The sequence below is a fragment of the Onychostoma macrolepis genome, chromosome 19 (assembly GCF_012432095.1).
Source record: "Onychostoma macrolepis isolate SWU-2019 chromosome 19, ASM1243209v1, whole genome shotgun sequence".
In the NCBI taxonomy this organism is placed as follows: Eukaryota; Metazoa; Chordata; class Actinopteri; order Cypriniformes; family Cyprinidae; genus Onychostoma; species Onychostoma macrolepis.
Window position 1 is genome coordinate 26,486,161 of NC_081173.1, and position 14,801 is coordinate 26,500,961.

The 14,801-nt window shown below is 35.3% G+C and overlaps 1 protein-coding gene across 3 annotated transcripts; it reads right to left on the bottom strand.

The window, feature by feature from the left end:
- fbxl20 (F-box and leucine-rich repeat protein 20) lies at positions 1–13,309 on the bottom strand. 3 transcript variants are annotated; one of them, XM_058753997.1, is made up of 16 exons: positions 12,992–13,309; positions 8,869–8,930; positions 8,593–8,647; positions 8,190–8,264; positions 7,959–8,053; positions 6,418–6,486; positions 6,251–6,346; positions 6,042–6,168; positions 4,866–4,940; positions 4,638–4,768; positions 4,487–4,547; positions 4,320–4,364; positions 2,577–2,633; positions 1,999–2,211; positions 812–841; positions 528–660 (listed from the first exon to the last, which is right to left on the bottom strand). In XM_058753997.1, exons 1-15 carry the CDS (start codon positions 13,031–13,033, stop codon positions 824–826), a joined length of 1,221 nt encoding a protein of 406 aa, XP_058609980.1. In that variant the 5' UTR covers positions 13,034–13,309; the 3' UTR covers positions 528–660; positions 812–823. The 3 variants fall into 3 exon arrangements, with proteins under 3 accessions (XP_058609979.1, XP_058609978.1, XP_058609980.1); XM_058753996.1 differs by lacking the exon at positions 812–841 and having other exon boundaries at positions 1–660; positions 13,030–13,300; XM_058753995.1 differs by lacking the exon at positions 812–841 and having other exon boundaries at positions 1–660; positions 12,992–13,300.
- Between the last annotated feature and the right edge of the window lie 1,492 nt (positions 13,310–14,801).

Sequence of the window (14,801 nt, forward strand, 5' to 3'; positions counted from 1 at the left end):
TTTAAAAAAGAGACTCGGAAGACAATCATGCTTCGAAAACATTCAGTCTCTGCTCTAAGTTTAACAAAGCCACTGAGAGCAACACAGACAGGGAGAAAGAGAGAATCTGTTTGTGTATGAATGAGAGAGATGTGTCTGAATGTGTGTTCAAAGCTGGGTTCCTCAGGGGCTCACAGGTTACTGTGTGTTATAGAGGAGGCATGAATCCATGAGCTGGTTACCGTGTGATCGTCTCCTGTTTACCATGATCTCCAATCAAATTGAGGTGGTCCATCCAAAAACAAGGAACACCACGATGACGTTTTGTCACCACTGTTCTCTTCTCCAAATAGTTTCTGATGAACAAAGTAGCACATTCCCCAATTCGTCCACTTTAATTACCATAAAAGTCTTGTATAAAGCCATTGAATGGACTGTAGTGTTGATTAAAGCTCATGACTGGGTGTCGGGTTCATCTCTCTGCCGCTCCCATCCGATCTGACCAGGGATCCACCAGCATGTGCTCTAGGTAGATCAGAGGGTGAGAGGTCAAGATGCACAGTCCGTTTTACATCATAGAAGGATACAGCAGCGACAGAATCTCTGGCGGCTTCCGCCCACCGATGGAGGCGGAGTCACTGGTGCAAAGTAGGCGTGAACTTTAATGTTGGGCAAGTGAGTCTACAGAGGATGCAAGAAAAAAGGAAAACGATTCAAAAATTGTGGATGTACACCTGGCAGGAAGCTCACCAACATATGACAACTTCCCGCCCTCCAAGACTGCTTATTTATGAAAAATAATGAATGCTAAAATGTTAAAACTCAATGTTACCATAAATAAACGTCAACAGATGCAGCAATTCTGCATGGTGGCAAAAACAACCAAAGTTTAAACTGACATGTTAGATTATATCTATCCATTTTGAGATTGTGAGTGCAGGTTGAGGACTGTGCTGTGTTAGCACCCTCGTGTCAAAATCAGTGCTGCTATTCTTACAAGTATTTTGTTATCCGAAATAAAGCTGAAATCAAATAAAAGTAGAAATATTAGATGAACGACTTAAAAATTTGAAATTAAAATATGCTAAAGTACTAAAATGACTAAAACAGAAAAAAAAGTTCATTTGAAATGTTTTTTTTTTTTTTAATAATAAAAACAGCAAAAGCACATAAATTACTGAAAATAAGACTAAAATTACATTTAAAGAAGACAAAAATGTAAATAAAACGCCTCTAAGACTAGCTTGCTCTATTCTTTTTCTAAAAACAAAAAAACAAAACCTTGCTACGTGTACTGCATTAAGCTAACTGAGACTCGTTATAGCACTTGCATATCATTGCTCTTTTGTTGATTTTGATTGCTTCCATTGTCCTCATTTGTAAGTCGCTTTGGATAAAAGTGTCTGCTAAATGACTAAATGTAAGTGTAGAAAATGTGCAATAGTTCAAATAATCCTACAATTTACTTTACAAAAAAAAAAAAAAAAAATGATTCTAGGTTGACTCAGATTTAAATTTACGTAAATACTAAGGTCAATTATTTGAAAATTCACTCACTTCTCCAGTTACATTTATATTTGCACCATTTATTATGAACTAAACCAAAATCACAGTGAATAGATCCCGATTTGCATGATGCATCACCCACTTTAGTCAAATATTTACACTCGTGAACCCATTTCTTGGGACCATACTGAGCACTGCAGCCAATCTCATGGCAATTTGTAAATTTTCATACATATTTTATGAGTTGCACAATTCGTATGAATTTGTACGAATGACCTACACCTAACCCCACCCCTAAACCTACCCGTCAGTGGGGTGTAGACAAATCGTACGAGTGAGGTCGTACGAATTCGTACAAATTAGCCTCCTCTTAAAATAAGTACGAATTGGTTGTGAGATAGCGTTGGCACTGCAAATCAATCCCAAATGGTTTTATTTTTAGTAAAATCCACAAGGTTAGAAACAATAATACATTGCGGTTCCCCACTGAGCACAAGCAAAAGCAGGGCTTACCCTCAAGCGCTTGATGCCGGCGCGGGTGATCTGTTGACAGTCGTACAGCTCGATGCGGTCCAGGCTGTGACAGGTTTTCAGATGTTCTAAAGACGCGTCTGTAATGAGCGGGCAGTTGTCGAGCTCGATCACCTCCAGTCGGTCGTGAGCGCAGGGTCCGCTGCCCAGCTGCCTGATGCCATCATCAGTGATAAGCTCACAGTGAGACAAACTCTGCAACACGCCAGAGAACCAAACACATAAACTAGTCCATAACACTCAAGAAATGTCACAATCATATATAGGAATATTCGTGGAGAAAAGCCCTGGAGACAGATGAGTGTATCAAAATGTGGTCATTTTCTCTCGTTTTATTTTTTAAATAACTGATCACACTAAATTAAAGCATTAAATTGACAGCACTAATCAAAATCGTGATGAAATAGAAGTAGTGACAGATCTTTTCTTCTGTATTGTGATAATATAAAATGACAAAACATATGCACAAATTAACTAAGATCTATAACACGCATTTAGAAAACAGAATTTTCATGCTGACTTTAAAACATGCAGTGTCACTTTTGTGGTTTAATCCTCACCAGAACCTGGAGTCGAGGGCAGTGTATAGAAAGCTGGATGAGCGTTCCATCTGTAATCTTTAGAGAAAGATGTAAAATTATATTAAAGAGAGTGAGAAAATAAAGCCGTGAGTTTTTAATGTGATAATTACATTGTTGTATGTTTGCATCGATTTCTGTCCAAAATAACAAAATAATTTGAATAATAATATTAACATATATTATATTTTTCAAAATATATAGTTATAAATAAAATACAAAACGGGAAATAATATTAAGAACTTTAAAAGCATATTTTATGATCTAGGTGGTACTCAACATATGAAAGCCTGTTTTTGCCATGGAATAAAAAGAATTTAAAAGAAAAAAAGGTAATTGCGACTTCATCTATAAATTCTGACTTTTTTCTTGCAAAAAGTCAGTGTATGTATCCAAATTCTGATTTATAACTTGCAATTCTATGTTTTTACAGTATCTCTCAATTCTTACTAGTGCTGTCAAACGATCAATCGCATCCAAAATAAACGTTTTTGTTTACATAATATATGTGTGTACTGTGTATATGTATTATGTATATATAAATACACACACACGTATATATTTCAGAATTCAGAAAAAAATTATGTTTATATATGAAATATATTTATTTATAATATAAATTATATGAATATAAATATAGCCATGTAAATATTTTCAATATATACTGTATGTGTGTGTATTTATATCAAGTCAAGTCAAGTCAAGTTGAGCTTTATTGTCATTCCGCTACATGCGGGGGCATACAGTGGAACGAAATGTCGTGCCTCACAGGACCACGGTGCTACATAAATACAGGAATACAGCAGTGAAGTAAAACAATATAAACCTATACACAACTATCCTACTGATAGATTTGACTATAAATATGCTATATATGAAAGAATTTTTTACCTATACATAAACTAAAAAATACAAACAATACAAACTATACGAGTGCTTCAGATAAATACTGTACATGTGCGAAGAGAAACATTGTGAGTCAGCAGCTGGCTGGGGAATAGTGCAGGATGATTTGTAGTGCATGAGCATGTAAACATATGTATATTACTGAGTCTGAGTCTATATACATAATAAATATACACAGAACACACACATATATTATACAAACTTTTATTTTGTATGCGATTAATCGCTTGTCAGCACTAATTCTTACTTTTATCCTCAAGAATTGTGAGACAAAAAGTCACAATTTTCATGTTTTATTCCATGGTGGAAACAAGATTCCACATCTAGTAGTATTAAATAAAAACACAATCATCATAAAAACTAAAATTTTAATTTAAAAGATACATTCAGGCTTACAATTTAAAACCTTTTCAAACATTTATAAGGTCTTTGTTTTTATGATTTGGAAAATATTACTCAAAGAATGAGTTGTTTGTATGAATTAGTTTTTTATTTTATATTTTATTGTATTTAACTAATCAAAGTTAATAAACAAATAATTATTATAAAAATATTAAATTCCTTTTTTTATATAAAAAAATAATCCATACTTTTCAAGTTCCATTAAAATTTCACCCATTTCAAATTTTCCTAGATTTATTTCAGAATTATCAACAGCAAAAGTGACTAATCACTTCAATGGGCAACAAAAATACTTTATAGAGCGTTTTATCAAATTGAATGTTCTTACTGTAGAATTAATAACATTTAATACTGTATGTAACAATATTTTAATATTATTATGCGTTACTCTCTTAATGCCAACCCATTGTGACTCACCTGTACACACTCTTCTAAATCCATCTTTTCTAATTCATGACAATTCTGTAAAAAATGAAAGAGTGAGAGAAAAGAAGAGGAAACAACAAGCTGGATTTGTGTTGTTAGAAGCTCAGCGCAGACAGAGGTTTGAGCTGTGCAGTGTGTTTGTGGGATTGTTTACTCACCCGTGCTAGTGAGGTGAAGCCTACATCTGTAAGCTGAGAGCAGCGAGCCACCTCTAATATTCTACACAGACATGGACAACAATGATGCATCGTTTAAAAGAGGAGAAAAACTGGGTTATGGTGGATTGCAGCTGATGTGTGGGTTACACACCTGAGGCGAGGGCAGTTTTGGCCCAAGGCGTTGAGAATAGCGTCTGTGATGTTTGCACAGCCTGACACACATAAAGACTGCAGCCGATGGCACCCGCGACAGATGGTTATGAGACCTTCATCTGTGATCTGCTGCTTGATTCACACACAGAGACAGAGCTGCATGAGGAACCCATCCGCAGGACATATTCACACCCGACCCCTGTACGACTGAATGTGTGCGACTTACTGAACACGTCTGTAAATTGAGTGTGACCAGCTCTGGACAGTGTGCTCCAATATGCTGAAGTGCTTCATCATCCAACTATGAAGAGAGAAAACATAAGAGAGAGACAGATAATGAATGGATTTAAAGGGACGGTTAACCCCCCCAAAAGATTATTTACCCTCATGTTGTTTTAAGACCATTTATTTTTATGCAGAGTTTTTGCAGAAGCAGTGACAACAATTACCATAAAATTAAACATATTTGAAGTCTTCTGAAACTATATGATAGCATACAGACAATGTTTATGGTGTCTTTTGTTGTCACTATGCAAAATCCCATATAACAACACATGAACCACGTTTTTAGGTTATCTGACAAATAATTTTTTACACTTTGTACTAACTTTGTGATCCATTCATTTCATTTGTGTAATAATGTAAATTAGCTTTTTATATATTTCTGTATGTTTTATTTTAAGTTTTAGAAATTTTGTCATGTGCTTCTGTCATTTTATGACAATATTTCTGTATAAATTTTAAATATATTCAAATATCTTTTTTTTATTTTTTATTTATATATTACAGTTTTTCGCCAGTTTTTGTTTTTCGTAAATTTCTGCTTTATTTTACAGTTTATTTCATTTGTGTTTCAATCAATGCTATACATGTGGGTCAGGAATATAAAATGTATTAATATTCTGACCTAGCTTTTAGTTAGTTTTTATGGTTTCAGTTTTAATTTCGTTTTCTAAATGTCTACTTTTCTAGTTTTTTCAGCAGTATTTCAATTACCTAAAAATTTAATGAATGAATGAAAAATATTTTTATAGTTTTAGTTACAGTTCACAATACCATTGTGAAAAAGTGCCAGTAATTCATTTAAATAATTATTTTTAATTTCAGTTAGTCATTTTATTACTTCTACTTAATTTCAGTTAGATGCCAAGGTAATATTACTAATTTTCATTTACGTTTTTAAAAAGTTTTAATCTAATAATTAAAATTTTCCAGCTCTATTTCAGTCACCAAAAATGATTTTTAATAGTTTAGTTGAACAGCACTGTGGGGGAAGTGCTAGTGGCACATACTGCACATTTAAATATTTTTCAAAAGCAATTAGAAAGCTATAAGTGTGTTAAAATAACATTGAGAAGGTGGAAGAACAGCCAAGAGGGCTGTTGTGAAAGCACAGAATTACCTGTGTGCAGCCCTTGAGAAACAGGCCTTTGAGTCCTGGACAACATCTCACAAGTGCCTGTATGCCGTCTCTGGTCACCTGATCACACCACGAGATGTTCAGCTGCTCTAGCAACGGACAGCCCTCGCTAAAATGACACAGATAGAGTCATTTAGCCCTAGAGAAGCGTTTTGCATAACCAGCAAGTGTGTGCATCTGCGAACGCTGACCTCAGAGCTTTGAGGGACAGGTTTGTGATTGAGGTGCAGGAGGCAAGATCCAAGTGCTTCAGTTTGGGACAAAATTTACTCAAGCTGTTACAGGTACTGCAAAAAGAAAGAAAGTAGTTCAACATAGATCAACAAACATTTCCACACACGTCGCATCTTTTACTCACCTGTCAGTGATCTTGGTGCAGCCATTGAGGCTGAGCAGCTCTATATTTCTGCAGTTCTGGGCAAACGTTCTGCAAGAGACAAAAACTCATTTTATATTGAACATTAAACAAAGCTTGAATTTCCTTTCAGGTCGCAATAATGTCTTGAGTATAAATGTAACGTCTTTCAGATTGGAAAGCAGACAACATTACTAAAGTGAACATTAAAGCTACAGTCTACTTTCTTGTCAGGCCTATTTACAAAGTGACAAAGTAAACTGAAGTGTTTTGCTCTAAAACTATTAACGAAAGGTTTGCATACATGAAAGATGGCAAATCTTAAATGTACTTAAATGCAAAGGTACAATAAGCAAATTCAGCTGTTTTTTATCTTGCTAAACCAGAAGTCAAAATTATTGACAGGCAGAAAGTATTTCTGATTGGTGTTGACAAAATGATTCACCTATTTCAATGATATCTGTCAGGCAGTAAGATATTTATCACTGAAAACATTTTAAATACATAATACAAGCCCAAATATTGAACCGATCAAATGTACCATGTTCAAAAGTTTGGGGTGAGTAAGATTTTTCTTTTCTTTTTTTTTGAAAGAAGTCTCAAAACATTGTGGAAACAATATTGTGATATTGCAAAATATTATTGCTATTTAAAATAATTGTCTTATATTCGACTATATTTTAAAATTTAATTTATTTCTGTCATTGTAAAGCTGAATTTTCAGCATTATTACTCCAGTCTTCAGTCTCACATGAGCCACCAGAAATAATTTTAATATGCTGATGAAAAAAAAAATTATTATCATCAATGTTGAATACAGCTTTTGGGGAAAGCGTGACGCATTTTTCACAATGCTTTGATGATTAGAAAGTCCAAAAAGCATTTATTTCAAATAGAATCATTATAACTGTCTTCACTGTCATTTTTTAAAACAATTTAATGCAACATTTGCTCTTAATCTGGAGTCTGGACCGTCCACATTTTGTGGACTGCACTTGGGGGGCAGTCGTGGCCTAATGGTTAGAGAGTCGGACTTTGGTAACCCGAAGGTTGCGTGCTCGAGTGTCAGGTCCGGCAGGGATTGTAGGTGGGGGGAGTGAATGTGTGAATACCACGACTGAGGTGAGACCCTTGAGCAAGGCACCAAACCCCCAACTGCTCCAGGTGTGGTTACGGTGTGAGTGTGTGTGTGTGTGTGTGTGTGTGTGTGTGTGTTTGTTCATTACTCACTGCTGTGTGTGTGCACTTGGATGGGTTAAATGCAGAGCAGAAATTCCAAGTATGGGACACCATATTTGGCCACACGTCACGTCCTTTCCATTTTTGAATAAAAGTATTACTTTCTTTAAAAAAAAAAGTACTGACCCCAAACCTTTGAACAGCAGTGTAAATTGCTTTGGATAAACCTTCTGTCAAATGCATACATGTAAATGTAAAAAAAGTCTTAATTTTTTGTGCCCCCATCTGCAAATGGTTCTTCAAGAATGAATACTTTCATCTTTATGCAGTCATAGAGAGGCATTGATCCGCTCTCTCTTTCCCACCTGAGAGCGCTGTCTCCAACTCCCAGACATCCTCTAAGACTTAACTTCCTTAGGAAGCCTCCACACCGTTTTGAGATGTTCTCCACCACACGGCCCTGTAAATAAAGAGATTTTTTATGATTTTTAGCCACTTTTGTATTAAATAATGCCTGAAATTCCTTGTATTTTAATAGTTAGAACTAAATGTAGACTGTCCAGGCTCCAGATTAAGAGCAACTTCTGTCCACTTACCTCAATGTCTCTCTGGAAGTCAAAGAGGTCAATGCGCTGCCAGTTACTGCCATCCAGAGCTAACACGTTCCATGACTGAGAAAATCATGGCAAGAGATGAAATGAGAAACAGAAACTCAATAATCCACTACAGATACATATACACTAAAGATATTATTCTAGAAGAGCTCCTTTAATTTCTCTCCATAGATAGCCATTCAAAGATGGCAGTATATCTAGACAAAGTATCATTGCAAGCAACATGTAATCCAATAAAAATGTTACTATGTTATAGTAGATGTTTTGACAGTGCCCATTTAAGAGGCTCTTAAAAGCGTGAAATGAGCAAATGTCAAAAAGACACTTAATGTGCCACAAAACACCAGTTTAAACTATAAAGTCTCTAGAAAAAACACACACTTACTCGTGAGACTTGTGCACAGCGGCAAAGTGTGACTACATCCAAAAATGAGAAAATTCTGCAGAAAAACATCAGAGCTATTAGCAAACATCATTAACAAAAAGCTGTGATAGGAGAGTCATTAAAGTCTTCATTATTTCTGTTTGTTCGAAAACAAGTCTATGCTCTAAAAACAGCAAAGACAAGGAGAGATGATTGAGATTATTAACAAGACAACATTATTAAAATAAGGAAATGAAGCAGGAAGAGAGAGAAGTGTTGAATGGGTTTCACACCAACCGTAACAACAGTTCCTTCGGCAGCTTCTTGTTGATAACAGCCTCGTCATTACTGGAGAACATCTGAGGAGACAGAAAGACATGCATTTATAAAACTGTGTGACTCGTGAGTTCAAAGGTCAACAACAGGGTTATACAGTTTACACACTTTCAACAATACAACAAGAAGCCAATACTTCTGTGTGACCACAATGTTGAAGTGTCTTTTATATTCTCGGGTGTGAAGTCATTTTATAACAAGGCTCTTTAAAGCATTATGTAGACATCAAATTAAGTTAGGTTTGTTTTATGCATCAAAGAATAAAATAATGAAAAGAGTGCATCAAATCTATTTTACTGAAATAACTTTCAAGTTACACAAATGTCAGTTACTGCTTCCTAAAATGTGCAGCAATGGATTAATGTCGTCTAATTAGCTTTCATTTTTATATTTTCGGTTCATAATCAAATCATCACCTGCTCAGCAGTGGATCCTCTGCAGTGAATGGGTGCTGTCAGAATGAGAGTCCAAAAAGCTGACACAAACAACACAATTCATATGACTCCAGTTCATTAATTAACATCTTGTGACACAAAAAGCTGCATGTTTGTAAGAAAAATATTCATAATTTTTATCAGCTGTTTGGACTGGCATTCTGACGGCACCCATTCACTGCAGAGGATCCACTGGAGAGTAAGTGATGCAATGCTAAATTTCTCCAAATCTGTTCTGATGAAGAACAACTCATCTCTTCATCTTGGATAGCCTTAAAGGGGCAAGTAATTTTTTTTTTTTTTTAATTTTGGAGTAACTACTCCTTTAAACTAGACATAGTATTTCAAGGTAAGGATCCTTTTTTTTTTTTTTTTTTTTTTTTTTAAAGGGGAGAAAAGAAATTCAATCCCAAGTTCCGTTTTTTGCAAATGGAATTTTGCCCTACAGGTTTGACTTTGTGCCAAATATACTACATGAAAATAACACCAGAGGCCTTATCTTGCTCCCATCAAACCACAAAACCTTTTTTCCAAGTGGTAACAAGAGATACAGATTGTCCTGCTGAATAATTCAGACCGGACCGGATGTTCCCTTTTTTAAGAAGTGACTACCTCACATCCAAGAATAGTGGAGCGCACATAAATTGTTTCTGTGTGCACTGGCCAGTCTATTGTTACAATACAAAAACACTGATTTCTTTTTATAAGCCCATCTTGATCTGAACAAGAATTGGATCCCAGCAGTCTGTTGAGGCCTCTTTGTCAAAATTCACTAATTAACAGGAAATTTATTACAGATAATGACAAGACTGAACAAGATCGTTGGAATCACTTTCAGAATGAAGAACGAATAAAACATTGACAGCTAATCAGAATCCATCTGACACATCTGATCAAGCATTTAAAGCAGCAACAGGAGACATAACTGCAGTTTGTGCTTATAATAAACAGAACATTACCGTACATTGGTGTAGACACTAATATAGTTACTGTCATCTTTACGGTTCGTTTTGGTGTGAACGGGTCTTTAGTCATATTTTTACAGCTTCACAACTACAGAGACTTTTCACTTTCATTGTAATGGGAAAAACTGCTTAGACAAAATCTCCTCTAGTGTTCCACAGATGAAAAAAAAGTCATTACAGGTTTGGAATGACGTGAGGGGGAGTAAATGATGACTGAACTTTCATTTTTGGGTGAACAGGCCCTTTAAAGCATTGGCTCAGCTGAGAATAACAAACAAACAATATGTGAGATAGCTTACATCTATTCTTTATTATGAACTTGCACATTTGTGTTGTTCCTCTTTCTTTTCACCCAGCCATGCTGAATGGGGCGACTTTCCATCTGTTTGTTTGTTTAAGAATGAGCCATGTGACATCTGACTGCAAACTGTTACAAACCAGGAATGATTGATCACTTGTTTCCAGCTCATCTGAACCACTGTATAACGCCAGATGACTTTTCTCATGACCAGATCCTTTTATATCTAAATGTCTCCTGTAATTGTTTTTACATGGATGAATCACACAAAGACGAGTAAAGTTCATACTTTACAATCCAAAAATTTAATATTTTTGTTACCGTTTTAGTAATTTTGAGCATCATTTTTAGTAGTTTTTGGGGTTTTTACTTATTTTAGTACATTAAGTTAAACTATTTTTTTTATTATTTTTTCTTTTTTAAGTATATTCTCAGCAAGCATTATGTAACTTAAACCTGTTTGAATGTTTTCTGATTATCTTTGCCTTTGCACTCATTTCACTATACAGTTAACTGCTACTGACTACAGTTTTACTGAATTACATTTCTTGTTATCTCATCTGTTATATTAGCTAACTTCATGACAAAAAGTGACTCACTTCCTTTTACATGTAATGCAACAGTTTCTAGCTCTGATTGGCCTGGATATCTTAGTCAGCTATACCTTCTGTTGACCCATAAACAACCCCATTTCCTGCGTGGCACCGTAATAAAATTGCTGTGTGATATATCCCTATTTTCAGGCAAAATTGTAACAATCAAGCAACTGAGCATAAGATGACCTGTCAGTCATTTGTATATATAACTCTCACGCTGCTGTCACCAAAACAATGTCCAGATAATCACTCAGATCCTAAAAAAAGAAACGGGCCTAAGCCGGTAACAATGCAGTGCTTCTTAAATACTGATTACATTCATGCCTTTGCAATAGAAATACTGCAACTAGGCCTTGTATCTTAACAAAAACGAACCTAGTAATCATAAAATGTCCTGGTTATTATTGTAAAGTCATAATGAACTATTATGATTATGGGAGGTCCTTCAAATGTTAATGAGAATGTTTCAGAATACCCATGTTGTTTTTAATGGCATCTGTGTCTAGTATAAGTTATCAATAATGCATGAACTTTATCACAAATAAATGTATTATAATTACGGAATGTTTATTTAATAATTCCCATTCTTTTATACTTGCTGCAATGTCACTTTCACATCAGCCATGCTGAAATTGTTATCAGAAATAAACATTAAAATGGCATACAAAGAGGACAGTTAGTCGAGGTAAAAATATTGGTGATTTGTTAGTAATGTCACACCCTGAAAGGTTAAAATGGCTTTTAAAGTTGTGTCTACAGTGTATAGAGAGTTAAATACGTGTGGTAATGTGGTGGACACTGGACACCATGGTAAATTTTGGTTAGGATAGGATTATATTCAAATATATTACAGGGTAGATCAACACTGGGGCATTACATAACAAAATAATCTTTAGTAACTGCCTACAGTGTATTCACTTTGACACTGCATGTCTACATCTGATCTTTAAGAGCAACTACAGACATAAACCCCCGATAATAAAGCATAGCATCAATGCCATGTACCTCAACATTACGGCTGTGTGTCAAACCTAGTAAGCCGCCTACCTAGACAGCATCACAGGCGGCCAAAACTACAGCACGCTGCTGATATGCCTCGAAAACGCAGTCTAAGTAGTCAGCTCACTAAGTTTTGAGACACACCCGATATAAACACAGTTATAACTTGTTTAAACACGGCTGATCGTGCGTCTTCGAGGGAAACAACAAACTAAATGTTTGCGTAAACAGGCCCAACTGTCCTATGTAGTAAAGAGTTGTGATGCGCTTGTGTTTTTACTAGTAAAGGCCCGTGTATATATCCAGCTTTTGTTTTGGCCGGCTGTTTTTCCCCACTTCAGCCTGTGGGCCTACCACCATTATCCGTCTCCTATAATCTCAGCTAACCAGTTTAATTTACAAAAGCCATCGAAGCGTAGATCGCAACCTACTGTTGCTTCATGTAAACAACAGAGAAATATTAAAGCACCTTTTGTGGCTCGTTAAGCTTGGAACAATGGTTGTGTTTATACAATCCGACACAAAGTAGACTTGACAAGAAACAAAATATATCGACTTAAAAGAGACATAACACTGTATTTGATGTTGCCTTTGGTCAACATACATTACTGAATGTGTTGTACAGACTGACAAGTGATCAGAAGAGCAGAACTCATATGTATGATTGCGGAAGCTCGGCCTCTTCTACTGCAACAACACTTATAATCCTCCATTATTTAAGCCGTTTAGGAGTAAAAACGCAAGATTGTTTACATCGACATGTCAATCTGCAAATAAACAGTGGCTACTCGCCTCAAAGCGACTCCGAGAGACGCCGTTCACCTCCTTACCCATCCCGAACACTATAAAGTCGGTAAACCGGAGAGGAAAAGCGCGTCCGGTTATTAAAAGGTGGCAGATGTGTCGGTGCCGCTGGTTTCCGTCGAGATCATGCCGTGTTTTCGCTTAATTTCATCGCGTTTGTTTATAGCGAAGATGCAGAAGAGCCCCAGTGGTTGAAGTATGAACAAATCAAGCTTATCTCCTGTTGTGTTGCGGCTCACCCCCTCCCCTTTACCGTGACTAGATCTCAGACAGTTTCCCATCTGAAAACTACACCTTACAGTCAATATTGTTCATAAATATTGTTTTATCTGTCCATACGCATTTGTCAGACTGAATTCATTTGCAATACTTTAATTAAAGCTATGCGTGATGTGGTAGTAAGCGCAGTAAAAGTATAAAGTTATTGTCTGTGGATAACGTTCAACGTCTTAAAGGTCGAATTTAAGTCATTTATGATCAAAGATTACCAATTTTGTAGTTGTCATATTACCAAGCTCGAAATATTATCCATTTTATAAAAAATAAAAAAATGTGAGCATCATTTCAGAATTCATTGTATTATTTATAGTTTGACACTGAAAGTTTGTTTGTTTGGCGTGCTGAGGATCTTAAAACATTTCTATGGGTCAATGTGTGCAGAGTACTTGTGAAAAGTGCAATATTTTGTCCTATTGTAGTATGGAAAGTGTAAAGACTGCAGTTCATTTGTTTTCGTGTTATTGTTATGCTCGTTTCCGGGTTTGATTTGTTAGCCCCGCCTCTGGCGGTCGTAGCCAATAAAAACGCAAAGATGGTCTTCGTCATTTGACGTAATCGTGGTGGAAACACGAGGCAGCGTTTTCCCAAACAAACGACACAGTATGGTTCAGCAAACGGTTACAAACATCAAATTAATGTCATGATATCAGAGACACTAAGTTAAGAAAATCCAAAATATTTTTATTACTATTATATTCGCACTAATACATTTCCGCTCTTTACAATGTATTTATGTGCAGAACTGTATATTAGTCAAATGGAATGCTTTAGTAAACTGAAATCTTGCACATCTTCTTGATTTCAGACACGAATGTTAGAGAACCACCTCCTAAATGTATACAACTAAATATTAAAACCACTAAGGCACCAATCTAAAATATGTCTGAACTTCTAATAATCGTAAAATACTGCCAATATAGACTATATATATAGGTGATATAAATAATAATGAAAGCACCTTTTGATTATCCCTAGAACCGAAGTGCAGTAATATATATATATATATATATATATATATATATATATATGAAGAGTTCAGATGCAAAAGCCTCCAAGTGCCATCTGAAATCTTCTTCTAAAATTAGCATTTTTATCAGGCTCCTATATTTATGTTCAGTTATTTTATTTTAATTGCATAGAAAAGGACCTATACATTGCCATTAGAGTAAAATTACTGAACCTATGCATAGGAGCCTGAAAAAAATGCTAATTTTAGATGAAAATTTCAGATGGCACTTAGAGGCTTTTGCATCTGAACTCTTAATATATATATATATATATATAATCTATATGTGTGTGTGTGTGTGTGTGTGTGTGTGTGTAGAGAGAGAGAAAGAGATTATAAAAAATCCTCTTATCAATACAGAATGAATATTAAAACTTGAAGTCTGAAATCTTTTGTGTAAAAAAAAAAAAGCTATAATCAAAATATACCAAATATACAAATGATTACCATATGTGATGTAATAGAAAACTATTCAGTTCATGGTGGCCTTTATGGCGTTTTAATTTACAAAAT

What these genes read in the sequence shown, in the direction of transcription:
- fbxl20 (XM_058753995.1), bottom strand. Translation starts at nt 13,033, where the DNA reads ATGGGTAAGGAGGTGAACGGCGTCTCTCGGAGTCGCTTTGAG. An exon ending in TCTCTCGGAGTCGCTTTGAG is followed by an intron (nt 8,931 to 12,991) that starts GCGAGTAGCCAC and finishes CTGTCTCCTCAG; the next exon opens with ATGTTCTCCAGTAATGACGA. An exon ending in GCCCTCGACTCCAGGTTCTG is followed by an intron (nt 2,212 to 2,576) that starts GTGAGGATTAAA and finishes GGCGTGTTGCAG; the next exon opens with AGTTTGTCTCACTGTGAGCT.